This window comes from Alosa pseudoharengus, unplaced genomic scaffold (assembly GCF_046254945.1).
Source record: "Alosa pseudoharengus isolate Yale_2024_CS ecotype anadromous, Long Island Sound unplaced genomic scaffold, YU_APseudo_1.1 YU_APseudo_1.1_scf_1, whole genome shotgun sequence".
Taxonomy (NCBI): Eukaryota; Metazoa; Chordata; class Actinopteri; order Clupeiformes; family Clupeidae; genus Alosa; species Alosa pseudoharengus.
In genome coordinates, this window is record NW_027468564.1 from 6,862,505 (window position 1) to 6,875,893 (window position 13,389).

The window sequence follows — 13,389 nt, forward strand, 5'->3', positions numbered from 1 at the left end:
TGAGAAAGTGTGAATGTGTGTGTGAGTGTGTGGGAGAGAGAGTGTGTAGGGAAGGTGGTAAATGTGTGTGTGTGTGTGTGAGAGAGAAAGAGAGAGAGAGTGAGTGAGAATGTGTTTGAGTGTGTTGAAGAGAGATAGTACATGTGTGTAAGAGGTGTGTGAGGGAGTGTGTGTGGGGAAAGATATGTGACCAGGCATGTGACTTCCAGGCGCAAGTCACAGAGACGCAAGTCGCAAAAAACTACGTTGAAGTTTTGTTTTTTAAGTTAGTTATTTTCGTTTTTTTGCAGAATGTGCAAGTTGAAGTCCTAAAGAAGCAATTCCATGTTTGAGATAACAGCATTGGTTGAAGAGAGATTGTACTTGTGTGTAAGAGGTGTGTGAGGGAGTGTGTGTCGGGGGAAAGATAAGTGTGTGTGTGTGTGTGTGTGTGGAGGGGGGGGGGGGGGTTAAGGAAGGTTGGAAGGACTGCATGGCGTTGTTTGTGTATTGAAACACAGGAATGCAGAGACAGAGAGAAAATATGTTATTAATATTCTGATCATTCTGTTTCAGGCTGTTTAAGTGTCATCTGACAGAGAAGAGCTGTTCTTATCTGACCTCTGCTCTGACCTCACACTCCTCAAGTCTCAGACAGCTGCACCTGAGTGGCAATGAGCTGCTGGACTCAGGAGTGGAACTTTTATCTTCTGCTCTGTGTCATCAAAACTGCCAACTGGAGGAACTACAGTAAGCATCATTTCATGTAGTGGATGTGTGTGTCTCCGTGTGTGTGTTGTGTCACGTGTGTAGTGACTAGTGAAGGATGTTCACAGTGGTTGGTGTGAAAAGGAAGAGCTTCAGGACACCTCCCTTTGGGGCTCCAGTGGTGGTAGTGGAGGTTGTTACAGACCCACTCTAACAGGACACAGACCCACTCAAACTGATGGTGGTCTGACTGATTGTGTGAGTGTCCTGATCATCTGATTATCTGACAGGCCTGGATGGTGTTGAAGGCAGAATTGAAGCCAGCGTGTTTAAGAGCTTATTTAGAATGTATGGTAGAATGTATGGGAGAGTGTTTTTGTGAGGATATATGTACAGTATGTATTTATTTTTGCAAGGGAAGGAGTGTGTGTGTGTGTGTGTGTGTGTGTGTAAGTGTCTGGGGGCGGGGGGCGGGGGGAGGGGGGGTGGAATGTGAGAAAGAGAGGGTGGTAGAACAAGAGGGTGATTAACATTCAGAGCATTCTGTTTCAGGCTAATGGGCTGCAATCTGACAGATAAGAGCTGCTCACATCTGGTATCTGCTCTGAGCTCACACTCCTCAAGTCTCAAATACCTGGACCTGTCGGTCAATGACCTGAGTGAATCAGATGTAGAGCAGCTCATTGCTTTAGTGAAGGACCCACACTGTAAACTGGAGGAATTACAGTGAGTAAATATCTCAAACATGTCACTCAGGTCTTTACAACATGAGACCCAACATGCCTGTCTTTTATTTTTCGGTCCTCTCTCTCTTCTGTCTGTTTCTTCTAGGTCCCTCTGCTTTTACTCATCCATCCATCCTTCATTCTCTGTCTCTCTCTCTCTCTCTCTCTTTCTCTCTCTCTCACACACACTCACCTTTTTTTGCCTTTTGTTGTCTGTCCAACCTCCTCTTTTTCTTTCCTTAATTTTTCCTTCCTTCTTTCTTTGTATTTTACTTTTCTTGCCATATCTCTTTTTGAAATGGTAGCCTGGTTGTTTAAAATGCCATATCTCTCTTTGAAATGGTAGCCTGGTTGTTTAAAATGCCATATCTCTCTTTGAAATGGTAGCCTGGTTGTTTAAAATGCCATATCTCTCTTTGAAATGGTAGCCTGGTTGTTTAAAATGCCATATCTCTCTTTGAAATGGTAGCCTGGTTGTTTAAAATGGCCTGACAGAAATGTGTTGAAGTTCTTTCTCATCTTCTCATATGTCTTTGTGCAGTTGTGTTCTTCTGTCTCAGCCCACACTTCTCACCCTTTTTCCTCTTGTCATCAACGTCTTTCTTTGATATTTGTTTTTCTGTCTGTTTCTTTTTTTCTGAAGTAACAAATGTTTCAGGGTTATTTACAAACCCAATAGGCTGTAATGCCAGTGAAAGTCCTAATCCTAATGATCCGAGTGTGTCTCAGGCTCCCATGCTCAAGGTCACAGGTTCAAGCCCAGTGAAGGACTGTTTAACACAAGTCAGGTCACAAACACCATGAAGGGAATGTGCAGCCATCCCTATTGGTCGAGTCTGACGCCACTCTTTAAGTGCTTCTGATTAGACTGATTAGGTGTCTGACTTTTTAGCTCCACCCTTCCTGTTTCTGCTGCAGTGTGTCAAGTGTGTGAATGTGTTTCTTATGGCTGCTGTTACTGATGTCACAATAGACCTCTGAAGTTCGCCTACAAAAAAGCTGCCATCTTTTACATCCGGTATCTGGTGATTTTTCCTTTGGGAAAATAACATGGGAATTTTGAATTATCGCACCTGTTAAACTCTCGCGGGGATGAAAAAAGTCTGAAATGCAGACGTTTTCCTAGACAAACTTTTGTCCTCTGCCTTCGAGTGGATACTGTAATCTCCGGTACGTGAGGGCGGCACACTTAGATTTTTGCTACCCCAGAGCTAACTTGCAATGCAACTTGCCATAGGTAGTTAGCTTCAATTAACAACCGGATCTCCTTATATGGGCAAAGATGTCTGTTTTGGTTCTTTTTTGTAGGCAAACTTCAGAGGTCTATAGAGCCCTCTGTCTCTCATGCGGTCTGACTCAGTAGGAAACGGTTGTCATGGACACTGATTGATGATCATCTTCCTTCCGTTATCCTGCAGGTGGCAATACTGAGCATCAGTGTGTAGATCCAACAGCCTGAACTGGATGGGGTCTGTGGTGCAGAACCCCAGTGGAACAGTAGCCATCTGTTCCATAGCTGTGCCGCATGTATGTTGGTACACGTCCCTCCCGACGCCTTAAGAGTTGAGTGAGTGAGAGAGTTAGCATCCTGGGCTCTTAGTTCAGCTGGACTCCCGATCCGTGGTGCTGCTGTTTGCGGGTTCAAGTGGAGGCGAGTGCAGGGCTGAACAGCACATAGTTCAACACACTGCAGGTCACACAATGAAGTGAGCATATGCACACAGACACAGCCCTGAGCAGGATAGGGTCTGTAGTCAGGGAGCACACACACACACACACACACACAGTAGAGTGTTGATCCATGACCCTGAGCTGGATGGAATCTAACCCTGTCCAGCAGCTCATGATGTGAGCACACACACTGTTAGGATTTGCTATTGCTCTGATGTATGTGACCTAATGGACCGATTTGTGTAGATATCTATGAAAGGTGCACATACACACACAAACTGGAATGGAAATGACAGTGGATTGCTACTTTCACACACACACACATACACACACACACACACATACACACACACACATACTGTAATGGAATGGAAATGACAGTGCATTGTTACTTTCACACACATACACACACACACACACACACACACACACACACACACACACACACACACACACACACACACACACACACACTCACACACACACACACACACAAACTGGAATGGAATGGAAATGACAGTGCATTGCTTCTTTCTTTTCAAAATGCTGTTGGTCCTAGAGGTTTACTGTAAAAAAACACCTCTATGGATGTGAAATATATGTGTGTGTATTGGTGTCTTTCTGTGTGTGTGTGTGTGTGTGTGTGTGTGTGCGTGTGTGTGTGCGCGTTAGAGAGTGGGTGTGTGTGAGAGAGAGGATGGCATTGAATGATGTCATTGAAATACTGTACCATGTAAGCTGTTAAGAAAGGAAATGGAGATAGTGGTTTGTGTCAGGTGGGAGTTTATTTCCAACACACACATACAGTATTTGTCTGAATAAATGTACTCTCTTGTAAACAAACAAACACCTGTATGGAGGGGACAAAATGTGTGTTTATATCAGGGGGTGTGCGTGTGTGTATATGTGTGTTTATATCAGGGGGTGTGCGTGTGTGTATATGTGTGTTTATATCAGGGGGTGTGCGTGTGTGTATATGTGTGGGGGATTATTTCCAACAAGTGTTTGTCTGAGTCAATGTAATCTGACATGAATCCTCTCGGCATCTGATTGGATCTCTAGTGACGTCATGTTTCGTTCACGCCAAAATAGCCTAGTGGACGGTAAGAATATGGATCGAATCAGTGGGTTGTAATGGGATGTATTGCACATTTTAGTAATTATAGTGAGATTTAACCTCAGAAATGCCCTTCCACGACTGTTGGCTTATTGTCTGGAATAAAGCAACATCCACTTTTTTGATATATATATATATACATACTTTGTTTAGTTGTCTCTGTGTTTCGGGAGTATTTTCAACCATGATTGCACTGGTATCTCATCAGTCTATCAAGCAATTAGGCAAAGTATTTGTCAGCATATGGCAAGATATGAATGTAAATGGATAATATTGTTATATTGTATGAATGTAAATGGATAATATTGTTCAAGTGTTATAGACTCAGTAAAAAAGCACACAGTCCTCCTCTGCCAAGTATACTGCTGGCCAACATTCAGTCTCTGGAGAATAAGATGGGTTTAAGGGCCAGAATAAGATATCAACAAAACATATCTGCAGATACGTCAAGAATGCAACATCATCTGCCTGTCTGAAACATGGATGCCATGTTCCGAACTAAGCTTTAACTCCATTCAAAAACTCCATTCTACGGGTGGACAGAACACTAAAGGCAGGTAAATCCAGAGGTGGAGGTGTCTGCGTCATGGTGAATAGCAAGTGGTGTGATCCCAGAAATATCACCATCACACTCTTGGGGTGGAGATGTCTGCGTCATGGTAAATAGCACGTGGTGTGATCCCAGAAATATCACCATCACACTCTTGGGGTGGAGGTGTCTGCGTCATGGTGAATAGCAAGTGGTGTGATCCCAGAAATATCACCATCACACTCTTGGGGTGGAGGTGTCTGCGTCATGGTGAATAGCAAGTGGTGTGATCCCAGAAATATCACCATCCTGTCACACTCTTGCTCGCCTCATCTGGAGCATCATGTGTCATCCATTCTACCTTCCTCGGGAGTTCATGGCAGTCATCGCCACAGCTGACTACATTCCACCACAGGATACAGTTACAGCCCTGTCTAAACTCCATAGAGAGTGCTGAAGAGTGCCTCTAGTGATGAACAGGGAAATACAGTTACGGCCCTGTCTAAACTCCAGAGTGCTGATGAGCGCCTCTAGTGGTGAACAGGGAAACTGCAAAGGCAAGTTTGTAAAGAGAATAGCCAGGAGGTCACCTGGTGGCAAACTGTGAGACTGCAACTATGTAAAATGGTAGACATCCATATTGTAATTTAGTGCCCCATCAATATGTAACATATACTGTATATTGTAACTCTCCGCTATAAGTGAGGGTAGCTGTGGTGTATAAAAACATTGAGAGGAGGAGAGGGAGAACAGGAGTGTTTCTGGACTGGCCAGCTGCCACTCTGTCCTTCTACAGCGTCTCCTCGGATCCACTCCCCCACCTGCACACGTTCACCTCCACATTCATTGAGCCCCTCTATGTAGGATGTGAGCTTGGCTACTCAGACTCTGTGTCCCTGTGCACCTCCACATTCATTGAGCCCCTCTATGTAGGGTGTGAGCTTGGCTACTCAGACTCTGTGTCCCTGTGCAAGATCACTTAGTGACCACACGCTGCACAAGCACCAGAGTCCGCGGAAGAGACCAGCTCTCCTGCTGCTGGTCATTCACATAGACTTTATAAATCAGTTGTACATGTAGCATTCTACATTCTGATGGTCATTCACATAGACTTTATAAATCACTTGTACATGTAGCATTCTACATTCTGATTGCATGAACTAAAAACACACGTTGTTGTCATGGTGACGGTTCTTCATAAGTTGATGTGTAGAATAGGCCTGCTACATTATGTGCATAAAGCATTTATTTGAAATGAGTAGATTTCAAACTTGAGCTCTGGTAATAATCTCAGCCATGTTTTAGGAAGTCTTCATGTTCAAACATAACCAACTAGCTAAAATAATAATAAAACAGCATTTCATTATTTTCAGCTTCAGTTATTTTGTGACTAGGTTATCTTTCCCATCCACAGGTTTCTAATCTATTTTCATGAGAGAATGTCCTGTTTTAAATTGCATTTAGTCTTTGTGAAAATATAAGGCCATTATCTACTGCAGTAGGCCTATCGGCTGCTAAACACATGATAGCCTAGACAAATCATATTATATTATATTGGCACAGCATGAACTATAAGATTGTCCGAGAGTTTGTCTGCAATTTCAATGTTTTTACTTTGAATCAGTGCAAGCTTTCGGTCGGCAGAGTAGATCCAATTATTATATATTTTATAAGCTGCCTACTAATCCTGCACCTCGACAGATGAGCGCTGATCTTTCACTTTATTTACTGGACTCAATTTAGCCTGCCATAACTTTCATTAAACTACGATCTAAAATCGCTTTTGACAGGGGGAGGGACTTTTAAGTTGGTCTAACCAAAAGCGAAAGTAGGCTACATAGTCAGACTCCGCATCAGTAAGTTTGTCTTGTATCGAGAGCACACCGTTTGTAGCCTAAGGTAAGAAACCCACTATTTAATGTGTTCATATTGTCATTCACTTTGTGTTTTCGGTATGTGGAATATTTGGAATAAACTCATTAGAATTTCGTTGCATGAATTGTCGTTGTTTAAGATTTCCGCCTTTGGGGTAAGTAAGCAGGCCTTGTCCAAACAAACAAACCACTAGTAGGCTAAATGCGGGCTTGCTAACATTAAAATATAAGATAGGCTACTGAATATATTATATATCTTAATTTAACTACATAGTAGGCTAGCATAACATGTCGAGGTAGCCTACTCTTGCCAGGTCCAGATTATGGCATCAAGCACAAAATCGTCGTGCGTAACTAGATGGGCTAACCTACTACAGGCGCTAGCCTGTGACCAGCAAGGGCATATGTTTGCATTAGGGACATATCCATACCAACACTTTGGGGTGACGAAATTGTCATACCAATACTTTAGCGAAGTCATTCGTATTATTTGTTTTATTATGATGTCGTTCATGATGCTCATAAAGTGTAGACTACATCTCCAGTACAACCAGTTTAGATATGCTGTCATTTGATTGGCTGAAACGTGAAAAGTGTCAAAGCATAGGCCTCTAGACCTCTCCAGAATATATCCCGCCTCCTATCTTCCGTATCCATCCAACTTCCGGGCGTGGATTGTCTATGGGAAATAACATGGCGTTTTGAAAGATCGTACCTGTCAAACTCTGTAGGTGACAAAGTAGTAGTAGGTGACGGTGCCGTTTGAGTAGTATAGTCTATAGTATACTACTTAAACGGCACCGACAATCAAAAAATCCAGTGGAAACTATATGGCAGAAGTGTGTAGGTTAATCTGCCCACCAGCTTTTTCAACTAAGCTACCTACATATTTCGAAACGCCATGTTATTCCCCATAGACCTCTGAAGTTCGCCTACAAAAAAGCTGCCATCTTTGACATCCGGTATCTGGCGATTTTTCCTATGGGAAAATAACATGGGGATTTTGATTTATCGCACCTGCTAAACTCTCGCGGGGATGAAAGTCTGAAATGCAGATGTTTTCCTGAACACACTTTTGTCCTCTGCCTTCGAGTGAATACTGTGATCGATCTCCAGTACGTGAGGGCGGCACACTTAGATTTTTGCTACCCCAGAGCTAACTTTCAATGCAACTTGCCATAGGTAGTTAGCTTCAATTAAGAACCGGATCTCCTTATATGGGCAAAGATGTCCGTTTTGGTTCTTTTTTGTAGGCGAACTTCAGAGGTCAATTACAGAGGCGGGACTTATTCTGGAGAGGTCTCTTGTCGCGTTAGCGGCAGACACATAGGAGGCATGCAGGTGTGTGGACAATGATCTGTCTTAAAATAAAATAGATGGTTGAAGAAAAAAAAAGAAAGAGTATGTGTATTGTAAATCTGGATGTGAGGGTCAACCCTGGAGCAGACAACATGGTTTTAGGCATAGATATTAGAAAGCTAGATACCACATTGTCTGTCGAGTTTATTCTATTAGGTGGCATCATAACCATGGCCGCCATATTGCTGGGGGCAGCACCTTTATTGTCTATGGGGAACACTTGCAGGCAATCACGGACACCTGTCTGATTTCCAGTCAGAGTCACATGCTCCTCCGTTGGCCTCCAGTGATTGTTGCCTCCACCAAGATGGCGTCGCTATTTACGTAGGTTCTGGAGCCCAATGCGTATCTAGCTTTCTAATATCTATGGTTTTAGGGTCCCTACCCTTGACCTCTGACCCCATGGGCCTGGCCTGGGATGAGCGTGCGCTTAATCCAGACCCAACTGTCATGATAAAGCAAACTAGGCCAAAGACCTTAATCTGTACTGAGGAATTTAGCCTACACCTTAACATTTCTGATTCTTGTTTAGTTACAGCTGCATGTTTGTTGTGCTTCTTTCACCATCTTATATTTGTTCTGTTGTTTCTTCTTGTCAGAATATTGAAAACAAAGACAGCGGTTCATGTTTAGCTACAGCTATAATCTATAGTATGTGGTGACACATGAAACAAGATGTAAAGCTGCATATGTCTCATGTACATTCCCAGAGAGACTCTCCCACTACTGCTAGGATGAGTGTCTCTCAGGAGAGAGAGGAGGCTGCAGGTCACAGTGAGACACTCAGACCAGAGTCTGCAGCACACAGCTGTGTGCAACAAAGCAGCAAACCACCAAAACACTCTGATGGAGGGTAAGTGAATCCACAGATACAGTACACATCATACCTGTCCCCACACACTCTGATGGAGGGTAAGTGAATCCACAGATACAGTACACATCATACCTGTCCCCACACACTCTGATGGAGGGTAAGTTAATCCACAGATACAGTAGGCATCATACCTGTCCCCACACACTCTGATGGAGGGTAAATTAATCCACAGATACAGTACACATCATACCTGTCCCCACACACTCTGATGGAGGGTAAGTTAATCCACAGATACAGTACGCATCATACCTGTCCCCACACACTCTGATGGAGGGTAAGTTAATCCACAGATACAGTACGCATCATACCTGTCCCCACACACTCTGATGGAGGGTAAATTAATCCACAGATACAGTACGCATCATACCTGTCCCCACACACTCTGATGGAGGGTAAATTAATCCACAGATACAGTACGCATCATACCTGTCCCCACACACTCTGATGGAGGGTAAATTAATCCACAGATACAGTACGCATCATACCTGTCCCCACACACTCTGATGGAGGGTAAGTTAATCCACAGATACAGTACACATCATACCTGTCCCCACACACTCTGATGGAGGGTAAATTAATCCACAGATACAGTAGGCATCATACCTGTCCCCACACACTCTGATGGAGGGTAAGTTAATCCACAGATACAGTACACATCATACCTGTCCCCACACACTCTGATGGAGGGTAAATTAATCCACAGATACAGTGCACATCATACCTGTCCCAACACCCCCTCTGTTCTTCTCTGGTGCCGATAAGGTAAAATGGAATGTAATAGTGGCCATTAGACTTATATTATTACACAGCTCTTTATAATGCTGAAGAATACACTATACTGACTTTGCACTCATTCACTCCTCAGCACTCATGACACCCCCCCCCCACACACACACACACCTACATGACTTTTAGCACTTTTACATCCCTCTCCCTATGCTACAGACCTTTTATTAATTTTCTTATTTCATCACACGTCAAAACACACACACACACACACACACACACACACACACACACACATATCTGACTTTCTCCAACTTTTGCACATCTCCATAGAACTTTTTATTTATTATTTTTGATTTCTCCTCCATTTATCTACCCATGTCCTTGATTGCCTAGCCTTTCTGCACCCCCACCCCCATCCCCAACACACACACAAAAAACACACACACTTACATCATCACTGTCATCACCTCACATACATACAGCACACTGCTTGCTACAGTAAGCCTCCTCTACATACTTGCTGCACACTGCCCCCCCCCCTCCCTACATAGACAGCACATTGTCTTCAGGATCGATCTTCTCCAACACACATCCTCTACATACATACAGCACACTGCCCCCACCTACCCACACACTACACACACACACACACACAGTCACTGCTCCACTCCCCTCCCGCCCACACACACATCTTCACTGTCATCACTCACATACATCATACATACAGTACTCTGCTTGCAATAGTAAGTCCCTTCACCATACTTGCAGTACACTGCCCCCCCCCCTCTCCCCTACCTACACAGCACATTATTTCATCAGGAAGCTTCTCCAACACACATCCCCAACATACTTACAGCACACTGCCCCCCCCCCAATACACAGCACATTGTCTCATGAGGAAGCTTCTCCAACACACATATTGCACACTGCCCTCTCCCCACATTCACAGTACACTATCCCATCTCCCCTGTCACCCCCCCAACACACACACCAAGACCCCTGGCAGTTGGGTTAGCCCCTTGAGCCATGGATCTGCCCAAGGTTTCTTCCTTGGTAAGGGAGTTTTTCCTTGCCCCTGTTGCTCTTGGGTGCTCCTTGTTGGTGCCCCCCCCCCCCCCCCCAAAATCCCAATCCTCCCCCACCTTTCTTATGCAGCCCTTGCCACTTAATCTACTAAAACCCCTCTTCTACTGCACTTTTTACCTTTTTACATTATCCCTTACATACCATCTATAGGTACCATCTGTAGGGGAAATAGGTCCCTTCAGGGCGGAACAAGTGCGTTTTTTGCCCTGTCGGGACCTATTTCCAGTTATTGACCGGTGTTCTATACAGTAGATAGATATATAGATGGATAGATAGATACTTTATTGATCCCCAAGGGGAAATTCAGGTTCATTATCCCTTACATACCATCTGTAGGTACCATCTGTAGGTACCATCTATAGAGAAATAGCCTGGACATGACAGTATTCTCATTATGGACTCATTTGGCTAATCACTGGGAATTTATCTTCTTGCAGTAACACTTCTGCAGCCTGAAGTCTGACTTAGGGTTAATGTGTAGGAGCCACGCTACAAGTTGCCTACACCGCTGTGAACCTTTTGTAGTTGTGCGTTGGTCTGTCTGTGTAGCTGTGAACCTTTTGTAGTTGTGTGTTGGTCTATCTGTGTAGCTGTGAATCTTTTGTAGTTGTGCGTTGGTCTGTGTGTGTAGCTGTGAACCTTTTTTTTTAGTTGTGCGTTGGTCTGTGTGTGTAGCTGTGTCTGTGGAGGTTTGCAGTTCTCCACCAAAATGCTAGAAGTGACTCCATAGACTGCCATGATTACAGTTACATGTAAAGTGGCCTTTCTGGTGTAGAATCTGTACAGAGGAATATACTGAATATACTGTATATTCTGAATTTCTGATAACCTTGATAAAAACATATTAGGTTAGGAGATAGAGAAAAATACATTCTACAATGAAGTACAGTTAAGAACAAAATTATTCATACTTCTGGCAAATATTGATTCAATGTTGATTTTCTCTTTAATGTTTGTTCTGACTGAAAATGGCACTGCCACATGCCAAAAGGTTGTATGACAATGTGGTAGAAACATGGAATCAAAAAAGAAGCATTCCATCTGTTTTAATATTTTTATTAAAAATGGTGTGTCCAAAATTATTCATACCCCTTTTTAAATAATCAATGGACACATCTTTATTTGCATTCACAGCTCTCAAAATGGTTCTTATAACACCTACCAAGCCTCTCCATGTCTCCATTATGATTCTACACTGCACCTTTTTAACAGCAATCTGGGTTTTGAGTCAAGAATGATTCCATGTTTCTACCACATTGTCTTACAACCGGCATGTGGCAGTGTCATTTTCAGTCAGAACAAACATATTGTTAAAGAGAAAATCAACATTAAATCAATATTTGCCAGGGGTATGAGTCATTTTGTTCTTAACTGTATGTATTACTGATGTAAGTGTCAAGAAATTTACAGAGGAATGAGTTTATCTACACTCTAAAATGTGTCCCTGTTAAATAAATAACTGGCAGTAGGGTTGCCATTATTTTCCTGTTATTTTAACAGTGCACTACTGTGAAGTGGCACACTCCATAGACTGCCATGAATACAGCAGGTTGCCTACACCACTGTGAACCTGTGTAAATTAACGGCACTACACCACTGTGAACCTGTGTGAATTAACGGCAAGTTTTAGAGTGCAGCTCAGTTTCTTGTCTCTTTATATAACCAGCTCACAGACTCACAGACCTCCATCTCCAGTGCCCAGCTGTGTGTCCATGAAGAGTGATAAGTCCATGTTTGATATGCCCACCTTCAGCAGTGAACCAGTTCCATCAGGTCTAATGTGAGTAGTCATCAGTCTGTTGACATGTCAGTCACATGAAATTCTACACTCACTGTCTCTCTCTTTCTCTCTCTCACTCACACACACACACTGACACACAAAACACACACAAGGAAATTGGATGGATGAGATGTAAAGGACTGACCTCTCCTAAATGGCAGACACCATGTAGAGATGTACTGTATATGTTATACGTTATAGGAAAACAATGGGATATGCTAGTTGGTTCATTGTGTGAGAGAGAGAGAGAGAGAGAGATTAATTCTAAAATGGAGCATGTATTGTTGTTTACTCCGCAGAGGAATTAGTTGATGTTAATCCGTTTCTTGTGTCTCTTTATGTAACCAGACCTCCATCTCCAGTGCCCAGCTGTGTGTCCATGAAGAGTGATCAGTCCATGGATGATATGCCCCACTTCAGCAGTGAACCAGTTCCATCAGGTCTAATGTGAGTAGTCATCAGTCTGTAGACGTGTCAGTCACATGAAATTCTACACTCACACACACACACACAGCACCTTACAGTATATACAAAACTATCAACTGTCAACTCTCAACTATGACTGTGTCTACATACAGTTTATGAGCATGGCTTCTATCAGATGATCTCCAATTACATTTAAAAACTAGCTAAATAAATAATCTTCTCACTGTAATTGCAGAAGATCACAAAGACCTGATTTCCTCAGTTCTGCTGAAGTGTTCTATTGGCTTGTTATCTTTACACATGCACAGTTCAGGGGTGACATGCATAGACCTTGTGGCTCCTTGTAAAACAGCTGGGGAGTTGATATAGTGTGTTTAATGCTTTATCATGTCAAAGAACCTGACCCTACCTAACCTGAAAGGAGGAGAAATATATGACATGGAGACACGTCGGGCTATCTTCACTTGAAAGGAATTTCCCCTTGGGGATCAATAAAGTATCTATATAGTACTATCTATTTATCTAAGGAGAG

The 13,389-nt window shown here is 43.1% G+C and overlaps 1 protein-coding gene and 1 pseudogene across 1 annotated transcript in view; both read left to right on the plus strand.

Annotated features, from left to right (window-relative positions):
• LOC143116702 (protein NLRC3-like) overlaps positions 1 to 3,157 on the plus strand; it is a 7,012-nt gene extending 3,855 nt beyond the window's left edge. Inside the window, exons 5-7 of the mRNA XM_076277990.1 lie at positions 556 to 729; positions 1,240 to 1,413; positions 2,831 to 3,157. Of these exons, the coding sequence (XP_076134105.1) occupies positions 556 to 729; positions 1,240 to 1,413; positions 2,831 to 2,843 (361 nt within the window). The 3' untranslated portion in view covers positions 2,844 to 3,157. The remainder of the gene's footprint in view (positions 1 to 555; positions 730 to 1,239; positions 1,414 to 2,830) is intronic.
• Positions 3,158 to 6,545: 3,388 nt separating this feature from the next.
• Positions 6,546 to 13,389, plus strand: part of LOC143135600 (NACHT, LRR and PYD domains-containing protein 3-like) — a 40,251-nt pseudogene continuing 33,407 nt past the window's right edge.